Genomic DNA, 23,316 nt, shown 5'->3' with positions numbered 1-23,316 from the left:
GCATTTTGGGTTATTTTAGATTTTGCTAAGATTTTAAGGAAGCGATTTTTGGATTGCGATTATAATTGTTTTACGTATTTTACAGATTGTTTCTCAAACGTGATTCTAATTCGATCCGTACACGTTTAGGAATTTACTTTCAACGTGCTCAAATTAATCATATCCTGTTTTCTTATCGCAATAAAAAGATGTTTGTTTGTCCTGTTAGTAAGCACAGAAAAGCAGGGGTGGATGTAACCCCATGAAAAAACAATCAAAGTACAGAAAGAACATTGATTCAATGAACATGTTTACAAATTCCTTTAGATTAGTATCAATAGCTTGATAGTGCTAATTGAATCAAGTAAGCGTCCATTTTCCAGGAAGATTAGTTACTAAATTTGACAGGACAATGAACGCTGAGTAATTTGAGTTGTAGTAAATGTTAGCGTCCCTAAAAAAATGCGCGTCCCCAAGCGAGTATAAAAGCGGCGGTTTTTACAGTATCTGTTTTTTTAGTACCGTTGAGCAAAGGAGACGCATTGCTTGCGAGGCGTGATGCGGGAGCGAGAAATGCAGTTGCTCAGGGAAGACAGTCAGCAGAGATAAGCTACACGTTTAGAGCGCTGTCCGTACGGGCCTGTCATGCCAGTTGTGTTCAGTTTGATTTACCGTTTGTAAGTACTTTGTTTTTAAAACTAGCCTTTTCTCGGGATTTGACTATGTTTGTTATCACTTAAACTTTATGATTTAATTTGTTAATAAATCCTTACAAGTCCATGCCTTGCATTGATCATGTATTCGTTCTCACGTTGCTTTCCACTCGATCGTTTTCGTTTCATTCCATTTATTTTTGCCTACTTTTTGGCTGGTTTCAGAACCTGATAGTTTCGCTTTCAGTATTGCATTTGTTTCTACATTTTTCGTAACCGCACGGTAAATGTCAAGTTCCGACGGTTACACTGTGTGGTTTGCCAAAACGACCCCATGCCGTGATTTTATGTTTATCTTCCAGATCACAAATGTGAAATTTTATCGGGTCACGTTCGCTTCTGTAGCGCGCACCTATTCATATGGAATGCACGTGAGCGCTTGTTGTTATGGTTGTCACGCATATATCAAGCGATATATGAACACTGCGCTAACATGATGGTCTAAACAAAGTCAAAGTTTAACAGGCCTTTGTTCATGGGCAAAACATCGATAAATCAAGTTTTGTTCTTTAACAAATTGTGTAGTTCCAGAAAATATCCATTCCCCCCCCCCCCAACCCCCCCTTATTGAGGGTGTCGGAGGTATGACCACCCACCCCTCTGGAATTTCCAACCCCTGGAAAAAAATATATACAGTAACTATTAAGGAAAAAGGGCATTTTTCCCCCATCCCCTCTGGAATTTCCTAGGCGTTTGAACCCCCCACCCCCCTGGAATTTCCAATCCCCTCATGGGGGGGGGGGGGGGGGTATGGGTATTTTCTGGAACTACACATTGATTTTATCTAATATTTTTATAAAAGTAAAAAAGGTAAAAGCATGTTGTTTGATACACCTTTTAGCCCAATATGCGCTCTATTTTCAGCAAACTCCAGGCGCGCCACACAATTCTCCGATCAGAAATGTCTATGTCCTATGGGGTGTTATTGGAGGGGTTCTGGGGGGAGGGGCTGTCCTTTAGCTATACTGGGGAAGGAAATCACAATCCGGGAATAGCTAGAAGCTCACTACGAATCAACTCAAATGTGTTTGTGGTTCAATTTATTGATTTCGATAAATTACACATCTGTAACAATATATATATATTTTACAAATATATTTGTGATATATAATATGATAGCTTTGTAATTTTTTATGTGGTGGTAAGCTCATCTGGGGTCGTTGCTCAATCAAGTCCCTATAGGAAATAACAAATGAATTACTTTCTAAAGTAAATGCAGACCAACCACAGTGGGGTGCCGCACCTAGGCGTGTCTGTGGGGGGGGGGGTAGTCAATAAACGGAAAATTGATAGCATATGAAGATCCCCCATAGGGGGGGGGTGTACGCGTCTGTGGTTACCGATGATGAGAGAGGTGACCTCGACGGGGTCGTAACCGTTCGGTGTTCCCCCATAGGGGGGGGGGGGGGGGGGGGGTGTACGCGTCTGTGCTTACCGATGATGAGAGAGGTGACCTCGACGGGGTCGTAACCGTTCGGTGTGTGCAGCTCCTTGATGCAGATCTTGGTGCTGTTAGTCGTGATGTACTGCGGAGCAATAGCGAAAGTCTTGAGGATTAGTGGCGTATACTTAGCGATGATTGGAAATAAAGTATTTTATTTATGGGTTCAGGGCACTAGGGGGATGAAAGTGTGATAATGTGCCAAAGACGAACTTATTTTACACCTAACGATAGGTGTTGTGTACTATAATAATCTTTTTTGCGCAAGTAGCCTGCGCACAGAGTTGTGTTTCCCGTCCAGGTGATGGTGGTAGCTCTATACCTGGATGATATCAAAGAACTATAACAAGATTTATGGGATCTTATGTGTAATGGCTCACCTCTACCCAAGATGCAATGCTGTTGTACTCCGGGATCACGCCTTGTGACGTGCTGTGCCCTGACGTCACTATCATTGTGGGCGGGGACGTGTAGTTTCCGTTTAAAGCCATCACCTACAAACAGCAGCGAAGTTTAACACAATAATTTGTCATTGATTTGAAGATTCTCTTGTTCAGCAAAATGAACTAAGTTATTTATATTTTGGCGATAGCGAACTACAGACGAATGACTTTTATATATTCTTTTTTTTTGCAAGTACCTTACAGAATGCGTTATTGTCGGCAGCAAGGGGAAGACCCAGATTTGGGAATGCGAGGGTCCTCTTTTCAGCCAGGAAGGTAGATGGTAACGTCTCGTATGCCATCCAGTTCTATGGACGAGAAAATGTCAGGACTAAAAGACGAAAAGTAATTCTTTCAATCAGTTTCTGTGTTTATTTTTATCCCCAAGTATTTAACTTTCGATATAAACTCAGTAATAGCGTAAGTTTAGGCCAAACGTCATGTTTCTAGGATGCAAATAAACCAGGTCGATTGCATGTTAATCTAAAACATTGTCCTGTTATGTACTATTGTTTGAAGTGTTCTAGCTCGACATACCACGCTAATGCTGCTGTGCAGACCGTCGAAGTTTTGCATTTCTCGCAGACAGATACGAAAAGACGAGGTGGTGACGTCCTCAACCCACGTGGTTGCTGCATCGTGTTTCTGACCAATCACCGCGTGCTGGGCTGACGTAATGATGTATGGCTTGCTGGAGAACTTGCCCTGAAAACCACAAGGTGCCGAGTGTGATATCTACCTTTTGAATGCAATAGATTTTTAGTCAGTTGCTTAAATCTATTGCGTTACTTACGAAAGGTAGCGTGACAGACTTGCAGTACGTCCCATCCCACCAGTTCTCCATGCTCTCCTCGCCCGCCACAGCCCCTGCGGGGGATCCTTGGTACGCGATGTAGTCGATATAAGTGTTGCCTCCGTCCGGCGTGGCCCGGTCCGTGCGTCCGGCTTTTAGTGCGCACACAGTGAAGTTGGTAAGTCCGACGTTCTCGGCCCAGACGACGGCAGCGTCGTGTACGTAAGGCGAGCTGGGCGCGTGCGAGTAATAGTTGATGCTGGCCTGCACGTGCACGTGGTAGTGCGGTAGGAATGTGGGGGCGGCGTAGGGCACGGTGTTGCACTGTACGTCTGTAGTATCCAGGGTGAGAAGAACGCGGCCACGGTGCAAAATGAAAGCTGAAGAAAACACAACTCAATGAGTATACCAAATGGTTGCAACTTCCATCAAGGCTACACTGGGCTGAGTTGAGGAGGATCGTTATACTTACGGAAGCAAGGTCCCATGTGACGGATACCAATGGTCTGTGTCTGGTCGCACATGGCTTTCTGATGGGTGCACTCGTTGGTGTACGTGACGTTGTCTTCTCCACATCTCTGGTTCTCATATGTTGCACAGTTGTGCGGGCAGATGCAGCGAGCATCCTTGGGCCCGAATGCCTGGCATACGGCAAAGAAACCGCACGTCTTTCCGATACAAGGATCAAGGTCTAAAAAGACAAGTTGTTATTAGTTATGCATTAGAATAACTGGCTCATGGTTCTCTGTTCAGAAGCAAGTGAGAAAGATGTAAATAAAAAATTCCCGACGCAAGATGTACTTACTGCCGATGGCGAGGTACTCGATGTCCACGGGGTCGTGGTGACCGTCAAAAGGCTGAAGGTCCTTCATACACACCTTGAACCCAGTTTTGTTCACCGACTAACAGAGATGAGATAAATATAAGTTTCTCTTTATAGATTCAAGGTGCAAAGCAAAACACAGATGTGCATATAGATTTACAAACCTACCTCAATCCACTCAGTGATGGCGTTATTATCCGGGGAGATGGCTTTAGGGTTGGTTTGCAAGTTAGTGGTGTGATGAGCTGTGGTTATCAACACTGGGGCGGCGTAAAAATCATTACTGAACGTCACATCCTGTCAATAAGCAGCATAGGAATTTGTTAACAGCTGAGAGTGTAACAATAGCAGTGTAACAATAACAGGAGTGGTTACCTTGCAGAAGCTGTAGCTCGTACTGGCCGTCAGGTCTTCAGTGTTTGGCAGTGTGACCGAAGTGCCTACCGGGACGGCCCATCCTGAGGGGATACCTTTGAGGGCAAGCCAATCCTAGAATAGATGAAGAACACGCTTATTGAAAACACGGCCACTTCACGCACGACATAATAGTCAGCAAAGCGCAATCGTACCACTTTGATGTTCTGATGAACTCCGTCAAAGTTCTTTAGCTCCCGCAAGCAAATCTTGAAGGCATATCGAGTGGCGCCCTCCGCCCACACGCCCGCTGCATCATGGGAGTTACTTAGCGGGTCAATGTGGACAGCGGTTACGAACACGTGCGGAGTTGCCGAAAATGTCTGGAAAAAAGTCAATGTTTTTCATCCTGGCCATGAGACGGTGTTTTATGGTTTTTTAAAAGCGTGTTGTAGCTTTCATGTCCGTTGTCCGTGTCCAAACTATTAATGGCACTTCACTGTACCGGACTTGAATAGTTGTTATTTTATAAAATGGAACGTTGTGCAAGAATTATAATAAAGATCATAGTTGATTGACATTCTTACTGTCTACCTTCTAATTGAAGAATTGGGAATTAAATCTAGTTACTTAACCAAGGTTTTGATGGGTATTTTAAGCACATACCACTCCGATGAAGTCCACATCAACGCACTCCGTTCCCGCTGTAAACAAGGGCACGACAGCAGTTCCCGCCAAACCATTTTCGGGATTGCCCGCAAAAGCCATCCACTGTAGTGTGACAGCTCTTGTGGAAGTGATCTCAGCCGAAGTCTCAACGCAGGAGGTAAAACCGGAAGGAGTCACATTCTCGACCCAGCCCACCGCTGGTTCGAGGTCGGTCCAGGTAGGTCAGTCATGTACAGAGAGATCTGTACGTGGATTCCAGCTGTGACGTCCGCAGACGAAAATGCCGGCGAGAATGCGAAAGACTTGCACTGGAATTCAGACGGTCCAATAGCGAAAGTTCCAGATCCGTACAAGATCGCACCATCAACTGAGGAACACAAAAAAAAGAGTTAGAAATATAAAAATATAAAAGTTCTCTTGGTGTTGTAATCTAAATACCCGCTTTGCAAGACAAAATCTCTTGTTATTTCTCCCCGATAGTCTGGACTTTTAATATTGTCCTTTCTTTAAACCAGAAGAACGCAAAAAGGCGCCCAGTTTCTAAAAAAGCTGCATGATAAGTGTTTCGTCTGTTGAGTACCATGTCTATGGAGTAACCTTTCAAAAAGTGTGAACTTACCAGGCCTTAGTGCTACAAGTGCAGTCAACAGAAAGCCAAGGAGAGCAATGGAACCCATGACGAACCTGAAACAAGAAACGAGAGGGATTGTGAAGGATAGTTACATAGCAGAGCGGTTGGCAATTCGTCTAGTAATACTCACTTTCGGTTGCAAGGACAACAAAGGTCTTCAGAGAGCGAAGTGATCAACTCTCTTTCACAGAGAGCTTTTATATCCTGCGAGATGTGAAATGGGCATGCTGGAATTGACACGTCGATCAAATGAAATTAATCATTTGGCAGAAATCACAAATAGTTGTTGATAACATGGGTTCATCAGGCATGATTCATGCTCTGTTTCACACCAAAATTTGATCATTCATTTAATTTTACTTGTTCTGTGGAGCTTAGATGGATAAGCTATAGAAAGGTCATGACGGAATCGTGAGAATGAGAGAACGGCTAGCGATTTTCATTCAAAAGTGTTCATAGGTGATTTTGCAAATCGGCTAGTGTAATCGTGCATTTTGTTAATGCTACGTGAAATCAACCTTCCAAAATTCTCCAATTTTAAAAAGATCTCCGGCATATAGACCACTTTGAGGAGCTATAGGATGTCATATGCTAGATAATAATCCCCACCTCAGATTACAATTTACTTTAGGTCACACATTCTAGTCTCACCTCACATCTCATTCACAGGTCACACACACACTAGTCCCACCTCAGATCACAATTTAAGTTAGGTCACACTTACTAGTCCCACCTCAGATCTCATTCACAGGTCACACACACTAGTCCCACCTCAGATCTCACTCACAGGTCACACATTCTAGTCCCACCTCAGATCTCATTCACAGGTCACACACACTAGTCCCACCTCAGATCTCATTCACAGGTCACACATTCTAGTCCCACCTCAGATCTCATTCACAGGTCACACACACTAGTCCCACCTCAGATCTCATTCACAGGTCACACATTCTAGTCCCACCTCAGATCTCACTCACAGGTCACACATTCTAGTCCCACCTCAGATCTCCTTCACAGGTCACACACACTAGTCCCACCTCAGATCTTATTCACAGGTCACACATTCTAGTCCCACCTCAGATCTCATTCACAGGTCACACATTCTAGTCCCACCTCAGATCTCATTCACAGGTCACACATTCTAGTCCCACCTCAGATCTCACTCACAGGTCACACATTTTAGTCTCACCTCAGATCTCCTTCACAGGTCACACACACTAGTCCCACCTCAGATCTTATTCACAGGTCACACATTCTAGTCCCACCTCAGATCTCATTCACAGGTCACACATTCTAGTCCCACCTCAGATCTCATTCACATGTCACACATTCTAGTCCCACCTCAGATCTCATTCACAGGTAACACATTCTAGTCCCACCTCAGATATCATTCACATGTCACACACACTAGTCCCACCTTAGATCTCATTTACAGGTCACACACACTAGTCCCACCTAACATCTCATTCAAAGGTCACAAACACTAGTCCCAACTCAGATCCCAATTCATAGGTCACACACACTAGTCCCACCTCAGATCTCATTCACAGGTCACACACACTAGTGCCACCTAACATCTCATTCAAAGGTCACACACACTAGTCCCACCCCATATCCCAATTCACAGGTCACACATTCTAGTCCCACCTCAGATATCATTCACATGTCCCACCTCCAGATCTCATTCACAGGTCACACATTCACAGACTCGCAGGCTAGCAATGGACGAGCTATTTTAGATAAAAAAAGCTTTCTAGATCACTCTGGTATAGCATAAACCTACAAGTCAAACATATTTGTAGCCAAATCCGATTATAATCGTCCCGTGAAAATATTGCAACGCGGTAAAAATCCCTTTTTGATCTTTTGGGGGTGGTCACAGATTTTTATCTGTCGTTCTAGTGTCTGTATATGAATAAAGCAGTAAGAATTGGCAAATCTTTAAATGACGACCACTTTTGGCAGTAAAGGGTAGGCAGTTTTCCATCTGCGCCCTCCCCTAACTTGGCACCTGTCTAAACCTTATCGGGGCCTCATCGCGCAAACAGTGTCAGGCTGCCGAGCATAGCAGTATATGAACCGAGTTGCCGTGTAATTTGTAACCAGGTTGGGTGATGTTGCGACGTAATCAAAGAACGATCATGTAATCAACAAGGCTGTGCTGGTAATACAGGGCTTCATGAGAACTACGATGGGGTGGTTTGGGGTCTAAGTGAGTGACTGTGGTATATGGAGTCTAAGCGAGTGACTGTGGTATTTGGGGTAAATAGGGTGTGGTTTGGGGTCTAAGCGATTGACTGTGGTATTTGGGGTAAATAGGGTGTGGTTTGGGGTCTAAGCGATTGACTGTGGTATTTGGGGTAAATAGGGTGTGGTTTGGGGTCTAAGCGAGTGACTGTGGTATTTGGGGTAAATAGGGTGTGGTTTGGGTCGGGGGTAGGAGTATTCTGAGCATGATTCCAAGTACCAAAAGCTGCTGCTGTTGAAAATCTTCAGCTAGAGTTTGTAGAATATTGAAAGAGGAAATAGACTCACACATTACTACTGGATTGTTTTTATTCAAAACATATAAGCTTACACTTTTAACCAACACAACTATCAATTTTACAGATCAAATATTATAAAAGCTTTGTTTCATATTTAGAACTTTCAAATAATTTGTTCACGTCTCCTCCCTCTCGCCACTATAACAGTCTCTGTCTCCCCACCCCACTGTCTCCATCTCTCTTCACTCTCACTGTCTCATTCTCCCTACTCTTACGATCTCTCTCTTTTCTCTTCACTCTCACTGTCTCTCTCCCCACTCTTACGATCTCTCTCTTTTCTCTTCACTCTCACTGACTCTCTCACCACTCTCAATGCTATCAGGCCACGTGACAGGTAGTCATCTCGGGAAACGCGAAGGGCATCATCCTATGACACACACAAAAAGAGGAATTTTTATGTCTTTCATGTAAACGAGTGCTTTTCAAGAAGACCGTCGTCCCTCGCGACTTGTCCTCGTTGGTGAGGAGCGTAAAGGGGTTCGAACAGATGATTTCTGATTTTCCTTTTTGTAATGAAGGACCCAGGGATGTCAGTCCCCCTCCCACTTGGTGCCCTTCCCCACTTTGAAAAAAATCCTAGATCCGACTCTAGTATGGCAATTAGCCAATTCCAGTTGTCAAATGAAAACTCTGATATCTAAAAAAAACAGTCATAGTTTTTGTTTACAGAATGCAGGGACTACGTTGGCAAATATCTTGTGATTCATTCTACTTCTCATAAATACAGTTGCGGTTGGTCTAGCACCGTCATTTGCTATTCGTACTTAAATATGCGTTTCTTATCTCCCCCTTCTATCACCGCCACAGGATGGTAAGAGCTACGTGGGACTATTCACGATTAGACTTGCACTCACCAAGAACTACAACATCGACAAACAGAGGGTCGTGGCCGTTCAATCCGCGAGACTGCCTCAAGCAAACTTGGCAGTACGACTTGGTCGCAATCTGAAAAAGAAACATACAGGCTGAACTACAGGCTCCTATAATCGGTAGGTGCAGTCAAAGTTAACATAGGCGAAAACGTGTGGCGTTTTATGGTCGTGGTAGGCTTCGTGCGTTCCCTATGCCATAACCCTAGCAATGTACACGTCATACGTTTCTTAATGGCGTAGTATCGATCGCTTAATGGCGTAGTATCGATCGCTTAATGGCGTAGTATCGATCGCTTAATGGCGTAGTATCGATCGCTTAATGGCGTAGTATCGATCGCTTAATGGCGTAGTATCGATCGCTTAATGGCGTAGTATCGGTCGCTTAATGGCGTAGTATCGGTCGCTTAATGGCGTAGTATCGATCGCTTAATGGCGTAGTATCGATCGCTTAATGGCGTAGTATCGATCGCTTAATGGCGTAGTATCGGTCGCTTAATGGCGTAGTATCGATCGCTTAATGGCGTAGTATCGATCGCTTAATGGCGTAGTATCGATCGCTTAATGGCTTAGTATCGGTCGCTTAATGGCTTAGTATCGATCGCTTAATGGCATAGCATCCATAACTTTAGGACCGTTTGCAAGAAAGAAACTTGTGGTCCTTGAAATTGAAATATAGGTTTGATTTATCTTGAGGATTACACGCCACTCCCCCTAATGTAGCTGTGCCATATTAGAAATTATAGTTTGCTACAGGTTAGACATAAGTACGAGCTCTTTTTTCTTGCCATTGAACCACTTTTTACCTACCTCGACCCAAGCCCTCTTTACCTACCTCGACCCAAGCCCTCTTTACCTACCTCGATCCAAGCCCTCTTTACCTACCTCGACCCAAGCCCTCTTTACCTACCTCGACCCAAGCCCTCTTTACCTACCTCGACCCAAGCCCTCTGTACCTACCTCGACCCAAGCCCTCTCCCCTACCTCGACCCAAGCCCTCTCCCCTACCTCGACCCAAGCCGTGATGCTGTTGTACTCAGGTACCAGCCCCCCTGCGCCAGTGTAATGATTGACAGACAGCACGATTGTTGGCATTGTTTCATACGTCCTCGTGAAATTCAGGCCCTGAAACATGAAATAATTTGCATATTCGGTGGACACAAGGCTTTTGGAGCAGAAGCATAAGATGTAGACTTTATTCCGTTATCAGAACTCTTAGTGAAGAGAAAGTGCGCAAGTAAATATACAGCTAGTAAACATACAACAGTTTTCCAAAGAATAAGCCGCCCGAGGGGGAGAGTCTTTCTATAATCTAGCGCCTTAGCCCGTAATATGATTAACTGTCAGCATCACGTGTTAAACATTGTGTGTTTTTATTCTGATTTGAACATGTTTATATACCCCGGTAAGCTCTGCATTCTGGACATATTCAGTTTTACTTACGTCACAGAATGCGTTAGCCAATGACGGTGGCTGATCGCTTGTGAATGACATCTTGTGATGCTCAGCAACCATGTCTTCAGGCAGAGTTGCGAATGCTAGCCAGTGCTTTGAGTCAAATCAACACATGCCATATCAACTTTAGAAACGAAACAGTTATATATTCTAGGTTTTTGGAGATAAATATATAAAGTGTGTGGAGGGATAGAGTATTTAGCTTTTACCACATTCGCCTCCATTCTCGCTGTCAAGTGTGCAAAGGGATGGAGTATTTAGCTCTATGTATGCCAGCATGCTCGCTGCCAAGTGTGTAAAGGGATGGAGTATTCAGCTCTCTGATGCCCCCATACTCGCTGTCAAGTGTGTAAAGGGATGGAGTATTCAGCTCTATGTATGCCCCCATGCTCGCTGTCAAGTGTGTAAAGGGATGGAGTATTTTATCTCTGTGTATGCCCCCTTGCTCGCTGTCAAGTGTGTATAGGGATGGAGTATTCAGCTCTATGTATGCCCCCATGCTCGCTGTCAAGTGTGTAAAGGGATGGAGTGTTCAGCTCTATGTATGCCCATTTGCTCGCTGCCAAGTGTGCATAGGGATGGAGTATTTTAGCTTTATGTATGCCACCATGCTCGCTGTCAAGTGTGTAAAGGGATGGAGTATTCAGCTCTATGTATGCCCCCATGCTCGCTGTCAAGTGTGTAAAGGGATGGAGTATTCAGCTCTATGTATGCCCCCATGCTCGCTGTCAAGTGTGTAAAGGGATGGAGTATTCAGCTCTATGTATGCCCCCATGCTCGCTGCCAAGTGTGCATAGGGATGGAGTATTCAGCTCTATGTATGCCCCCATGCTCGCTGTCAAGTGTGTAAAGGGATGGAGTATTCAGCTCTATGTATGCCCCCATGCTCGCTGTCAAGTGTGTATAGGGATGGAGTATTCAGCTCTATGTATGCCCCCATGCTCGCTGTCAAGTGTGTAAAGGGATGGAGTATTCAGCTCTATGTATGCCCATTTGCTCGCTGCCAAGTGTGCATAGGGATGGAGTATTTTAGCTTTATGTATGCCCCCATGCTCGCTGTCAAGTGTGTAAAGGGATGGAGTATTCAGCTCTATGTATGCCCCCATGCTCGCTGTCAAGTGTGTAAAGGGATGGAGTATTCAGCTCTATGTATGCCCCCATGCTCGCTGTCAAGTGTGTAAAGGGATGGAGTATTCAGCTCTATGTATGCCCCCTTGCTCGCTGTCAAGTGTGTATAGGGATGGAGTATTTTAGCTCTATGTATGCCCCCATGCTCGCCGTCAAGTGTGTAAAGGGATGGAGTATTCAGCTCTATGTATGCCCCCATGCTCGCTGTCAAGTGTGTAAAGGGATGGAGTATTCAGCTCTCTGATGCCCCCTTGCTTGCTGTCAAGTGTGTAAAGGGACGGAGTATTTTAGCTCTATGTATGCCTCCATGCTCGCTGACAAGTGTGTAAAGGGATGAAGTATTCAGCTCTTACCACATGTATGCCTTTATGCTCGCGGTCAAACGTTTGTAACTCGCGAGCACACACTCTAAGTCCCGAGGTGGTCAGATCTTCTAACCACAGAGTGAGCGCGTTGCTCCGCATTCCCGGTGTGGTGTGTTGGGCGGTGACGATCACGTACGGCGTGTGGGGAAACTTGTTCTGAAATAAGTAAAGATTTATTTCATTGGTGCGCGTCTTGTGTGTATCAGAAGTGGCGAGTCTTCGCCAAAAAAGGAGAGCGAAGATGCAAGTTTGGGTCAGTACGCAGCTCTTACAAGCTGCAATTTGATTGGGCAAATGAACAATATCCGCACCTCGACACAAAGAACGAGAAAAATAGAGACAAAAGAACTAGGAAGAAGATAATAGGATAATAGGAGACAAAGCAGCTGCGTACTTACTCGCAAGTTTTGGTGTGTCTAAATCGATCATAAGGTAAGCGTAATAGCTAAAGATTTTGCAAATATTGAGCTATTACGTGTGATTCAGTAACCCCCCCCCCCCCCCCCCCCGCCGTATTTTGATGTCTGTTACGGCCCTGTAAAGTACATACTATACAAGTTTTAAAGGTGATGGAGATATTTCTTGGAAATGTGGAATGGGATATAATAAAAGGCGTAATCGAGTAAGAAATTGGTATTTCTCACACTTGCTAGGAGGGCAGAATGGCGGCCGGCCATCTTTGATTTGTTGTCACGGCCATCCTCACCTGGGGGAATGCCACAGTCTGACATTGCGTCCCATCCCACCAGGGGGCAAGGTCTGTCGTCCCAGATACTGTATCCGCAGGCGATCCTTCGTACGCCACGAAGTCTACAAAGGCAAGCCCGCCATCTGGAGGCACGATGTCATTGCGTCCTGCCTTCAAAACGCATGCGTCGAACGATGTCTTATGAATCTTGTCTACCCAGACTACAGCGGAGTCGTGTGGAAGGCTCTGGGTCGTGTTGTGATAATCAAGGCTTACAAACACGTGAAGTGTTGCGTTACGCTTAAAAGCGTGACCATATTGGACTGTCACACAAAAGTATTATCTATCCAGCATGACTGCAACGCGTCCGTGTTTCAATACAAACGCTGAAAATAGACAAATACTAATCGGATAAAGCTCCCTTGCAAGGTTGATCTAAGATTCTTCTAACGTGGGAGTCGCAGGGCGTGGCAGCCTCCAAATATCTTCAAAATCTATATGGAAATGATCAGTAGATCATTAGGGGCGAATATGTGCCTCTAATAGGTTTCTTAATGTTTCTGTTTGCGCTTATAAGCGGTTGTGTGATACCAGAGATGTTATGTACCACCCAGAGGGGAAATTTGAGCTTTAGATGGGGGTCTTTCGGTGCCGTTTTTTGTCAGGAGGGAAAAAAAATCACACTCCGCCTTTACCACCAAAAAATTATATATACCGGCCAACTTCAGGGGGTGGAGATTCTATGGGGTCCCTCTGTGAAAAGTTCACTACTGGGTGATAAGTAGACCTTTTGATAATCACACATTATGCATTATCATCTAACAGTTCCCTCACCCTCACAGCTTCCGGGGTGCAGTTTGATCTCGTTGCCGGTGTTACACACCATCTGGTCGTACTCGCACATGTTCGAGTAGGTTTTGCCGTCATTCGCGCAGTACTCCTCTTGGTAGACTGGGCACGACTTTGGGCACTCGCATCGCACGTCGCTGGACGAGTAGGCCTGGCACGAGGCGTGGTTACCACAGTTCACCGTGAGACATGGGTGCAGATCTAAAAAAGGAGCGAAACTTATAAACCTAGCGACGTCCTGCGGATTTAATATTACAAAAAGACAAATCACCCCCTATCCTCTATAATTTCCTGTATATCAGAATAAAGGCACTATTTTGGTCAGTATTTGTTCTGGTGATTGCCCTTTTGTGAACACTTAAAACTTAGTAATACAAAGATATCCTCTTGCGCAGTTAGTAAAAACTTATTTTTCTACCTGTTTCGATTCAAAATGTAGCGCTGTATTAGTTTCTGTTGCAGGCACGAAGTGAATAAGTGGGCTACCTGTGGGAGAGGGGGACTAAAAAGGAGTTAAGAGGGAGAGAGTGGGAATGGGACGGGAGCGAGAGTCTTTCTTTTCTTCAAACCCAAATCAGTGTTTCTGTTTGGGATGTCCCGGATGTCCTACGCTAGCGTAGCGTATGGCAAGTGTTTATCACTAGTCAGGACTTACCCCCAAACACCAAGAAGTTGACGAGAATTGGATCGTGGTGAACTCTGTAGGGCTGGAGGTCCTTGACGCAGACCGTGTAATTCAGCGTGTCGATACTCTTAACGAATCAACAAAATAAAAAAATACCAGAATTATTAAAAAAAAAGTCCAAAAAAACTGGTACTGGTCTCCAAATTTTCATATTTAATAAGGTGTGCCCTGAAGATGCTCAAAACAAAGTTCATATAGGTCCAAGGGACAAGGACAATGAAAATTAGGGTTGAGAGGCGATTTATATTGCTGCAGGGTATTAAACTGACCTCTATCCAGTAAGTGATGGCGTTATGCTTGGGCCACACGTTCCTCGAGCTGTAGATATTGTTCCTATGACTGGGAGAGGCTATCATTGTCGGCACAGTGAAATATTGCTTGGGAAACGGGAACTCCTATGGAATCACGTATTACAAGTATTTTTTTTATTGTAGCAAAGGGTGATTTCGTGAGGGAGGGGCAGATGGAATGTTATAAGAGGAGGAAATCACCGCGAAAAAACTATATGTTTATTTTAGAGAATCCGTGTGTTGTACCTTTGCCTAGTCTGGGTTTTCAAATGGATGAGGGGATGAGTAAACACGAAAGAATCTAGGCTGGATTGACGTAGTATTCTAAACTTGCATTTAATGTAGCAGTGTCGTCCTCGTGTTACCCACACCACATATCAGTAGGACTTTTTGTTAAGCCGTACCTGACAGTAGCTGTAGATAAACTTCTCCGGTGGGGTAAGGGTGTTTGGAAAAGTCAGGATGCCGGTCAGTCGGGCTTTTACCCATTCAGCCGGTAGGGCGCTCAGCACTAGCCAGTTCTAAAACATTAGACTTCTGTTATTATCTAAGTGCTAAACAATATCTGATATAATTTATAGATAGGCGTGTAGCCAGTATTCGCCGAAGGACGCGGGAGGAGAGGGGAGGGGCAAGCATAGAGATCTACGAGTCTATGAGAAATCTTGAATTTTTGCGATAAATTTCAGCGTTATACCATCTACTTTTTTCTGAGCACAAATATGTCATATGTACGTGCGTGACAGAGCACAGAAGAGCACAGTCCAGTGATGCCCGCCATAACGACATCACTCCACCACTCTCTCACCACTATGGCAACACAGGAAATCCCAAGAGACGCTAGCGTGAAAAACACCCCGATATATTCACTTAATTTCCCAGCGAGGGACCTGGTTTAAGGGGAGTTCGAGTTATTTAAGCTCTAATTAAAAGGGGTTCCGAGTTATTTGAGCTCTTATTAAAGGGGGGTCGGGATATTTGAGTTCTAGAATAAGGGGAGTACAAGTTATCTGAGTTCTAGTTTAAGGGGAGTTTAAGTTATCTGAGTTCTAGTTAAAGGGAGTTCGACTTATTTAAGTTCTAGATTAAGGTGTTTTAAATATATTTAATTTCTAGGTAAAGAGGGGTTCAAGATATCTGACTTCTAGAGGATGAGGACCTAGTGACGTACCACTTTGATTTCTCGATGTGCTCCGTCAAAGTTCTTGAGCTCGCGAAGACAAAGCTTGAAGTCCTCGACCGTGACATCTTCAGTCCACACCGTCGATGCATCGTTCCCCCTCCCTACTCTCCCTTCGTGCGCAACCGTGACGAAGACTGTCGGGATGGCGGTCACCCTCTGAAATTGTAAATTGAGAGGGAATTCATAGCATCACTGCAATAACGGAACCCGGGGAAACCCTTCGGAACAAAGGTTGCTCTTTAACTCAAACTAACTCCACTTTAATTGGAATCGGAAATCGAACCTGGGGCCTATTGATATGAGGCATAGGGACTACTGGATTTGAATGTAAGGTGTAGAGGGCCGGCTTGGGGGAAGGGGTGGGGGTTTAAGTTGAGGGTGGAGGAAGATATTCATCACGCCAGCTCAGTCTGACCTCTGAGTAGGTGATGAGGACGCATTTGGTCCCGGCAGTCCACATAGGGATATAAGCGACGCCAGACATTCCACTACTGGGCTTGTACAAATACGCAAGCCAATGAACATCAACACGCTGTGGGGACAATGAAGGAAAGGTAAGTTAATAGAACACGGGGGTTTGGAGAAAACAACCGTTAGTGAATCGTTCGAAAAAAGTACATTTTGAAATTGTAAGACGGCGCCCTTTGAATACAAAAAGCTATATCTGTATATGCGGCCTCGTGCACAATAGAATTTGACGCATTTTCTGAGGGTGCGATATTTAATTAACAAATTGGCTAGAAAGGCTACTAAAGAAATCAGGTACACAGCTCTCCGTCGCACTTACCCTTGCAAAGTTTATTTTGGCCGAGGGTCTTAAACAAATGGTAAAGTTATATCTTGTCACGTGATCTACCCAGACCGTGGAGGATTGGTACTCAGGAAGGCTACCCCCCGGCCGAGCGGGACTGAGGTGAACAGCAATGTCGTCACTTGTGAAGGGTGTCTGGAAGGGTTCAGTTTGGCAGACAAAATTCTGTGTATCCAGAATAGCCATATGAACTCGACCGTGAGCAATCTCAACCGGCGACGCTAAAAACAAAGCAAACAACGCTTATTTTATAATAAACGGGTATACTATAAACAGAAAACGCTAAGAACGCCAGGGTGGTGGCCTAGGGGGCTCTGGCCCACCTTTTAGCAGCCAAAAATACAGTAAATGTATTTTTATGAGACATTATCTAAAATACAGGAGAAAATGCCTTGAAAGTTCTTTTTGGGCCCCCTCCTGATAAAAATCCTGGCTACGCCGCTGAACGCCATGCTGCGAACTCATCTGTGGATTATCAGAGGCGAGACTCACGCAAAAAGGAGATTCATTTTATAATCACCATAACATTACGGTAAAACAGAGAACACTGGAACACTAAAATATACACACACTCAGGGAAATGCTGCTCCCTGGCCAGACACGCTTTTAGCTTTAACACGCCCTCATCTCTACTGTATCACGTGAGATTATGCATGTACCTGTTACTTGCAGCTTTGTAACGAGAAGAGCCAGTAGCGTAATGATTAATACCATGAGCATGATGGATACGATTATCCACAGGTATGCTGAAATAACAAAACAGTATTTTTTTCAACAATAAAATAACAGTATTTTTACACAATAAACACAGCAGTACCATTACACAATGAACGCATAAATGCCATTACACAATGAACACAACAGAACCATTACACAATGAACACAACAGTACAATTACAAAAATGAACATAACAGTACAATTTTACACAAAGAACACAACAGTACCATTACAAAAATGAACATAACAGTACCATTACACAATGAACACAGTAGTACCATTCCACTATGGAAAAATTAAGTTTACAGAAAAATTAAAATGAAATTAAGTGTTTTACAGTTTACAGTTGTTCCCCGATAGCTCGTGTTTGGATATTTTTGGCTCCCCGCGAACTCGAGCTATTTTTAGGGGGCCCATTATTACGAAACAGTAATATTCACGTAGATTTAATCGCATATTTAGTGCGAAAGTTAACCTTAAGAGAAGTTCATAATATCTGCAGTTTGCATATCATACTAGGTATAGCAATTGTGATACCGGAATAATAATAAAAAAAACCCAACCCTTTCAACCCGTTCTACCTTTCTTTCGGCGCTCGCGTTTCTGTTCGACCTCTTTTTCACCTTCCTCTCCGCTCAAGGGAACGCGTGTGTAACCATTCAGCTTAAAATCGCCCTTTGTCCAAAATTTACTTGTCTGTTTTCTATTTAACCACTTTTGAATTGGAACTGTGTAATACAGTCCCTAAAAGCTTAGTATTTGGGATTTATAGAGGGCCTTACCTCGAGTCGCGACTAAGGTCTAAGGCGTTTCCACTTGGCTGTGTCCAGAAGTATCTTTGAATACCAAAGCCAGCGTAATTCCCGCGTTGAGAGAAACAGAAAACACCAAGAAGAATAGGAAACTTTCTAAGGGTATAAAACAACACCGATAAACCCAGTCCCAGTATAAATATATACCATACATAACAATAATTAAGACGGTGTGTAATAAAATTACCGCCCGTGCTTTAAAATTACCGCCCTGATCATTGTATAGGTTTCTGATTTCACTAATGACAAGATGTCCAAAGGATTCAAAAGAAAAGAATGCCTTCACGGCATGTGTTTGATTGAAGGGTGTCAATCACGAGGCCTCTTTGTGATTTCTGGTAAATGATTAATTTCATTCGATCGACGTGTCAATTCCAGCATGCCCATTTCACATCTCGCAGGATATAAAATCTCTCTGTGAGAGAGTCGATCACTTCGCTCTCTGAATACCTTCTTTGTCCTTGCAACCGAAAGTGAGTATTACTAGACGAATTTCCACCCGCTCTGCTATCTATCTTCAACAATCCCTCTCGTTTCTTGTTCCAGGTTCGTCATGGGTTCCATTGCTCTCCTTGGCTTTCTGTTGACTGCACTTGTAGCAGTAAGGCCTGGTAAGTTCACACTTTTTGAAAGGTTACTCCATAGACATGGTACTCAACAGACGAAACACTTATCATGCAGCTTTTTTAGAAACTGGGCGCCTTTTTGCGTTCTTCTGGTTTAAAGAAAGGACAATATTAAAAGTCCAGACTATCGGGGAGAAATAACAAGAGATTTTGTCTTGCAAAGCGGGTATTTAGATTACAACACCAAGAGAACTTTTATATTTTTATATTTCTAACTTTTTGTTCCTCAGTTGATGGTGCGATCTTGTACGGATGTGGAACTTTCGCCATTGGACCGTCTGAATTCCAGTGCAAGTCTTTCGCATTCTCGCCGGCATTTTCGTCTGCGGACGTCACAGCTGGAATCCACGTACAGATCTCTCTGTATATGACTGACCTACCTGGACCGACCTACGAACCAGCGGTGGGCTGGGTCGAGAATGTCACTCCTTCCGGTTTCACCTCCTGTGTTGAGACTTCGGCTGAGATCACTTCCACAAGAGCTGTCACACTACAGTGGATGGCTTTTGCGGGCAATCCCGAAAATGGTTTGGCGGGAACTGCCGTCGTGCCCTTGTTTACAGCGGGAACCGAGTGCGTTGATGTGGACTTCATCGGAGTGGTATGTGCTCTAAATACCCATCAAAACCTTAGTTAAGTAACTAGATTTAATTTCCAATTCTTCAATTAGAAGGTAGACAGTAAGAATGTCAATCAACTATGATCTTTATTATAATTCTTGCACAACGTTCCATTTTATAAAATAACAACTATTCAAGTCCGGTACAGTGAAGTGCCATTAATAGTTTGGACACGGACAACGGAAATGAAAGCTACAGCACGCTTTTAAAAAACCATAAAACACCGTCGCATGGCCAGGCTGAAAAACATTGACTTTTTTTCCAGACATTTTCGACAACTCCGCACGTGTTTGTAACCGCTGTCCACATTGACCCGCTAAGTAACTCCCATGATGCAGCGAGCGTGTGGGCGGAGGGCGCCACTCGATATGCCTTCAAGATTTGCTTGCGGGAGCTAAAGAACTTTGACGGAGTTCATCAGAACATCAAAGTGGTACGATTGCACTTTGCTGACTATTATGTCGTGCGTGAAGTGGCCGTGTTTTCGACAAGCATGTTCTTTATCTATTCTAGGATTGGCTTGCCCTCAAAGGTATCCCCTCAGGATGGGCCGTCCGGATAGGCACTTCGGTCACACTGCCAAACACTGAAGACCTGACGGCCAGTACGAGATACAGCTTCTGCAAGGTAACCACTCCTGCTATTGTTACACTGGTTGCTAGCACTCTTTCTCAGCTGTTAACAAATTCCTATGCTGCTTATTGACAGGATGTGACGTTCAGTAATGAATTTTACGCCGCCCCAGTGTTGATAACCACAGCTCATCACACCACTAACTTGCAAACCAACCCTAAAGCCATCTCCCCGGATAATAACGCCATCACTGAGTGGATTGAGGTAGGTTTGTAAATCTATATGCACATCTGTGTTTTGCTTTGCACCTTGATGCCAAACTTATATTTATCTCACCTCTGTTAGTCGGTGAACAAAACTGGGTTCAAGGTGTGTATGAAGGACATTCAGCCTTTTGACGGTCACCACGACCCCGTGGACATCGAGTACCTCGCCATCGGCAGTAAGTACATCTTGCGTCGGGAACTTTTTATCTACATCTTTTTCACTTGCTTCTGAACAGAGAACCATGAGCCAGTTATTCTAATGCATAACTAATAACAACTTGTCTTTTTAGACCTTGATCCTTGTATCGAGGTCACGTGCGATTTCTTTGCCGTATGCCAGGCATTCGGGCCCAAGGATGCTCGCTGCATCTGCCCGCACAACTGTGCAACATATGAGAACCAGAGATGTGGAGAAGACAACGTCACGTACACCAACGAGTGCACCCACCAGAAAGCCATGTGCGACCAGACACAGACCATTGGTATCCGTCACATGGGACCTTGCTTCCGTAAGTATGACGATCCTCCTCAACTCAGCCCAGTGTAGCCTTGATGGAAGCTGCAACCATTTGGTATACTCATTGAGTTATGTTTTCTTCAGCTTTCATTTTGCACCGTGGCCGCGTTCTTCTCACCCTGGATACTACAGACGTACAGTGCAACACCGTGCCCTACGCCGCCCCCACATTCCTACCGCACTACCACGTGCACGTGCAGGCCAGCATCAACTATTACTCGCACGCGCCCAGCTCGCCTTACATACACGACGCTGCCGTCGTCTGGGCAGAGAACGTCGGACTTACCAACTTCACTGTGTGCGCACTAAAAGCCGGACGCACGGACCGGGCCACGCCGGACGGAGGCAACACTTATATCGACTACATCGCGTACCAAGGATCCCCCGCAGGGGCTGTGGCGGGCGAGGAGAGCATGGAGAACTGGTGGGATGGGACGTACTGCAAGTCTGTCACGCTACCTTCCGTAAGTAACGCAATAGATTTAAGCAACTGACTAAAAATCTATTGCATTCAAAAGGTAGATATAACACTCGGTACCTTGTGGTTTTCAGGGCAAGTTCTCGAGCAAGCCATACATCATTACGTCAGCCCAGCACGCGGTGATTGGTCAGAAACACGATGCAGCGACCACGTGGGTTGAGGACGTCACCACCTCGTCTTTCCGTATCTGTCTGCGAGAAATGCAAAACTTCGACGGTCTGCACAGCAGCATTAGCGTGGTATGTCGAGCTAGAACACTTCAAACAATAGTACATAAAAGGACAAGGTTTTAGATAAACATGTAATCGACCTGGTTTATTTGCATCCTAGAAACATGACGTTTGGCCTAAACTTAAACTATTACTGAGTTTATATCGAAATTTAAATACTTGGGTGTTAAAAATAAATACATAAACTGATCGAAAGAATTACTTTTAGTCTTTTAGTCCTGACATTTTCTCGTCCATAGAACTGGATGGCATACGAGACGTTACCATCTACCTTCCTGGCTGAAAAGAGGACCCTCGCATTCCCAAATCTGGGTCTTCCCCTTGCTGCCGACAATAACGCATTCTGTCAGGTACTTTAAAAAAAAAGAATATATAAAAGTCATTCGTCTGTAGTTCGCTATCGCCAAAATATAAATAACTTAGTTCATTTTGCTGAACAAGAGAATCTTCAAATCAATGACAAATTATTGTGTTAAACTTCGCTGCTGTTTGTAGGTGATGGCTTTAAACGGAAACTACACGTCCCCGCCCACAATGATAGTGACGTCAGGGCACAGCACGTCACAAGGCGTGATCCCGGAGTATAACAGCATTGCATCTTGGGTAGAGGTGAGCCATTACGCAAAAGATCCCATAAATCTTGTTATAGTTCGTTTGATATCATCCAGATATAGAGCTACCACCGTCACCTGGAACACAGGAAACACAACTCTGCGCAGACTACTTGCGCAAAAAAAAGATTATTATAGTACCTAACACCTATCGTTAGGTGTAAAATAAGTTCGTCTTTGGCACATTATCACACTTTCACCCCCTAGTGCCCTGAACCCAAAAATAAACTACTTGATTTCCAATCATCGCTAAGTATACGCCACCAATCCTCAAGACTTTCGCTATTGCTCCGCAGTACATCACAACTAACAGCACCAAGATCTGCACCAAGGAGCTGCACACACCGAACGGTTACGACCCCGTCGAGGTCACCTCTCTCATCATCGGTAAGCCTCGCATTCGGAAATCAAATGAAACGATAAATATATGCATTACAAAAATTATCCAATTCTAGTTCATGTCTATTTGACACCTCAAGACTGTTTACTCGTAGCATGTATTTTGCTACACTATAAACTGTAAAAAAAAAAAAAACCTGTAGCTTTGAGTAATCATACTGATTTATGCAATTTACTTTTCAGGGTCATAGATGTTCTTGACTCGACCAGTTCACTGCCAATGTAATATTTTCAGAACGAAAAACGGATTTTACATATGGCCAGATCTAATAGAGGGAAATAGATGCAAATAGATGTATTATTTATTTATCGAAAAATATTTATATAACTATAGAAAGACTATTCTAATAAAATCATTCATTACAAAACATCCTTTTACACTTTTTGTCCCCGACATATAGATTATACAATACAACGTGGTATTTCTGACATGATAACACATAGCCACCACCCCTCCACCTCACTGGATTCTTTAGACCCGGAATCAGCCCTTGCCCCACACCACCCCCCTATCCTCTCGGCCTTTTTCCATATAGACCCTAGTTCCTACTTGAGACAAATCTTTACACGATGTTTAAAGAAATACATGCTAAAGAAGCAATAAAATTACATCCCTCCTAGAAGATTATGGACTATTGACCAGCCATATTGCAAACAAGCTTTTGCTACTCCATAAAAGGCGAATAATACTTTGAAATAATCAGCCGACTACTACATCGACCATCAAATTCTTTTAAGAACCTTTTGA

At 44.1% G+C, this 23,316-nt stretch overlaps 4 protein-coding genes across 5 annotated transcripts; 1 reads left to right on the top strand and 3 right to left on the bottom strand.

Moving 5' to 3' along the window:
- Nucleotides 1-1,717: 1,717 nt before the first annotated feature.
- Nucleotides 1,718-6,016, bottom strand: LOC116614904. The gene is made up of 14 exons (XM_032376464.2): nt 5,977-6,016; nt 5,835-5,899; nt 5,213-5,582; nt 4,762-4,929; nt 4,568-4,681; nt 4,361-4,489; nt 4,175-4,271; nt 3,842-4,060; nt 3,370-3,749; nt 3,114-3,281; nt 2,774-2,884; nt 2,514-2,627; nt 2,128-2,218; nt 1,718-1,868 (listed from the first exon to the last, which is right to left on the bottom strand). The coding sequence occupies exons 3-14, from the start codon at nt 5,312-5,314 to the stop codon at nt 1,861-1,863; spliced, it is 1,701 nt and encodes a 566-aa protein (XP_032232355.2). The 5' UTR covers nt 5,315-5,582; nt 5,835-5,899; nt 5,977-6,016; the 3' UTR covers nt 1,718-1,860.
- A 2,368-nt stretch (nt 6,017-8,384) lies between these two features.
- LOC116614913 lies at nt 8,385-13,230 on the bottom strand. Its single transcript, XM_032376492.2, has 6 exons — nt 12,916-13,230; nt 12,198-12,365; nt 10,705-10,809; nt 10,270-10,386; nt 9,247-9,337; nt 8,385-8,759 (listed from the first exon to the last, which is right to left on the bottom strand). Exons 2-6 carry the CDS (start codon nt 12,306-12,308, stop codon nt 8,755-8,757), a joined length of 429 nt encoding a protein of 142 aa, XP_032232383.2. The 5' UTR covers nt 12,309-12,365; nt 12,916-13,230; the 3' UTR covers nt 8,385-8,754.
- LOC116614912 lies at nt 13,146-18,517 on the bottom strand. 2 transcript variants are annotated; one of them, XM_032376490.2, is made up of 10 exons: nt 18,216-18,517; nt 17,375-17,461; nt 16,692-16,936; nt 16,320-16,436; nt 15,893-16,060; nt 15,126-15,242; nt 14,701-14,826; nt 14,402-14,498; nt 13,732-13,947; nt 13,146-13,283 (listed from the first exon to the last, which is right to left on the bottom strand). In XM_032376490.2, exons 2-10 carry the CDS (start codon nt 17,433-17,435, stop codon nt 13,237-13,239), a joined length of 1,194 nt encoding a protein of 397 aa, XP_032232381.2. In that variant the 5' UTR covers nt 17,436-17,461; nt 18,216-18,517; the 3' UTR covers nt 13,146-13,236. The 2 variants fall into 2 exon arrangements, with proteins under 2 accessions (XP_032232381.2, XP_032232382.2); XM_032376491.2 differs by lacking the exon at nt 18,216-18,517 and adding an exon at nt 18,015-18,200.
- Nucleotides 18,518-18,626: 109 nt separating this feature from the next.
- On the top strand, nt 18,627-22,936 carry LOC5507773. Its single transcript, XM_048724771.1, has 14 exons — nt 18,627-18,718; nt 18,792-18,856; nt 19,102-19,472; nt 19,757-19,924; nt 20,005-20,118; nt 20,200-20,328; nt 20,410-20,506; nt 20,621-20,839; nt 20,932-21,311; nt 21,400-21,567; nt 21,798-21,908; nt 22,054-22,167; nt 22,466-22,556; nt 22,752-22,936. The coding sequence occupies exons 2-14, from the start codon at nt 18,799-18,801 to the stop codon at nt 22,757-22,759; spliced, it is 2,028 nt and encodes a 675-aa protein (XP_048580728.1). The 5' UTR covers nt 18,627-18,718; nt 18,792-18,798; the 3' UTR covers nt 22,760-22,936.
- The last annotated feature ends 380 nt before the right edge of the window (nt 22,937-23,316 follow it).

Source organism: Nematostella vectensis, chromosome 3 (genome assembly GCF_932526225.1).
Source record: "Nematostella vectensis chromosome 3, jaNemVect1.1, whole genome shotgun sequence".
Lineage (NCBI taxonomy): Eukaryota > Metazoa > Cnidaria > Anthozoa > Actiniaria > Edwardsiidae > Nematostella > Nematostella vectensis.
The sequence above is the reverse complement of the archived record's forward strand: the minus strand, read 5'-3'. Positions and strand labels throughout refer to the sequence as shown.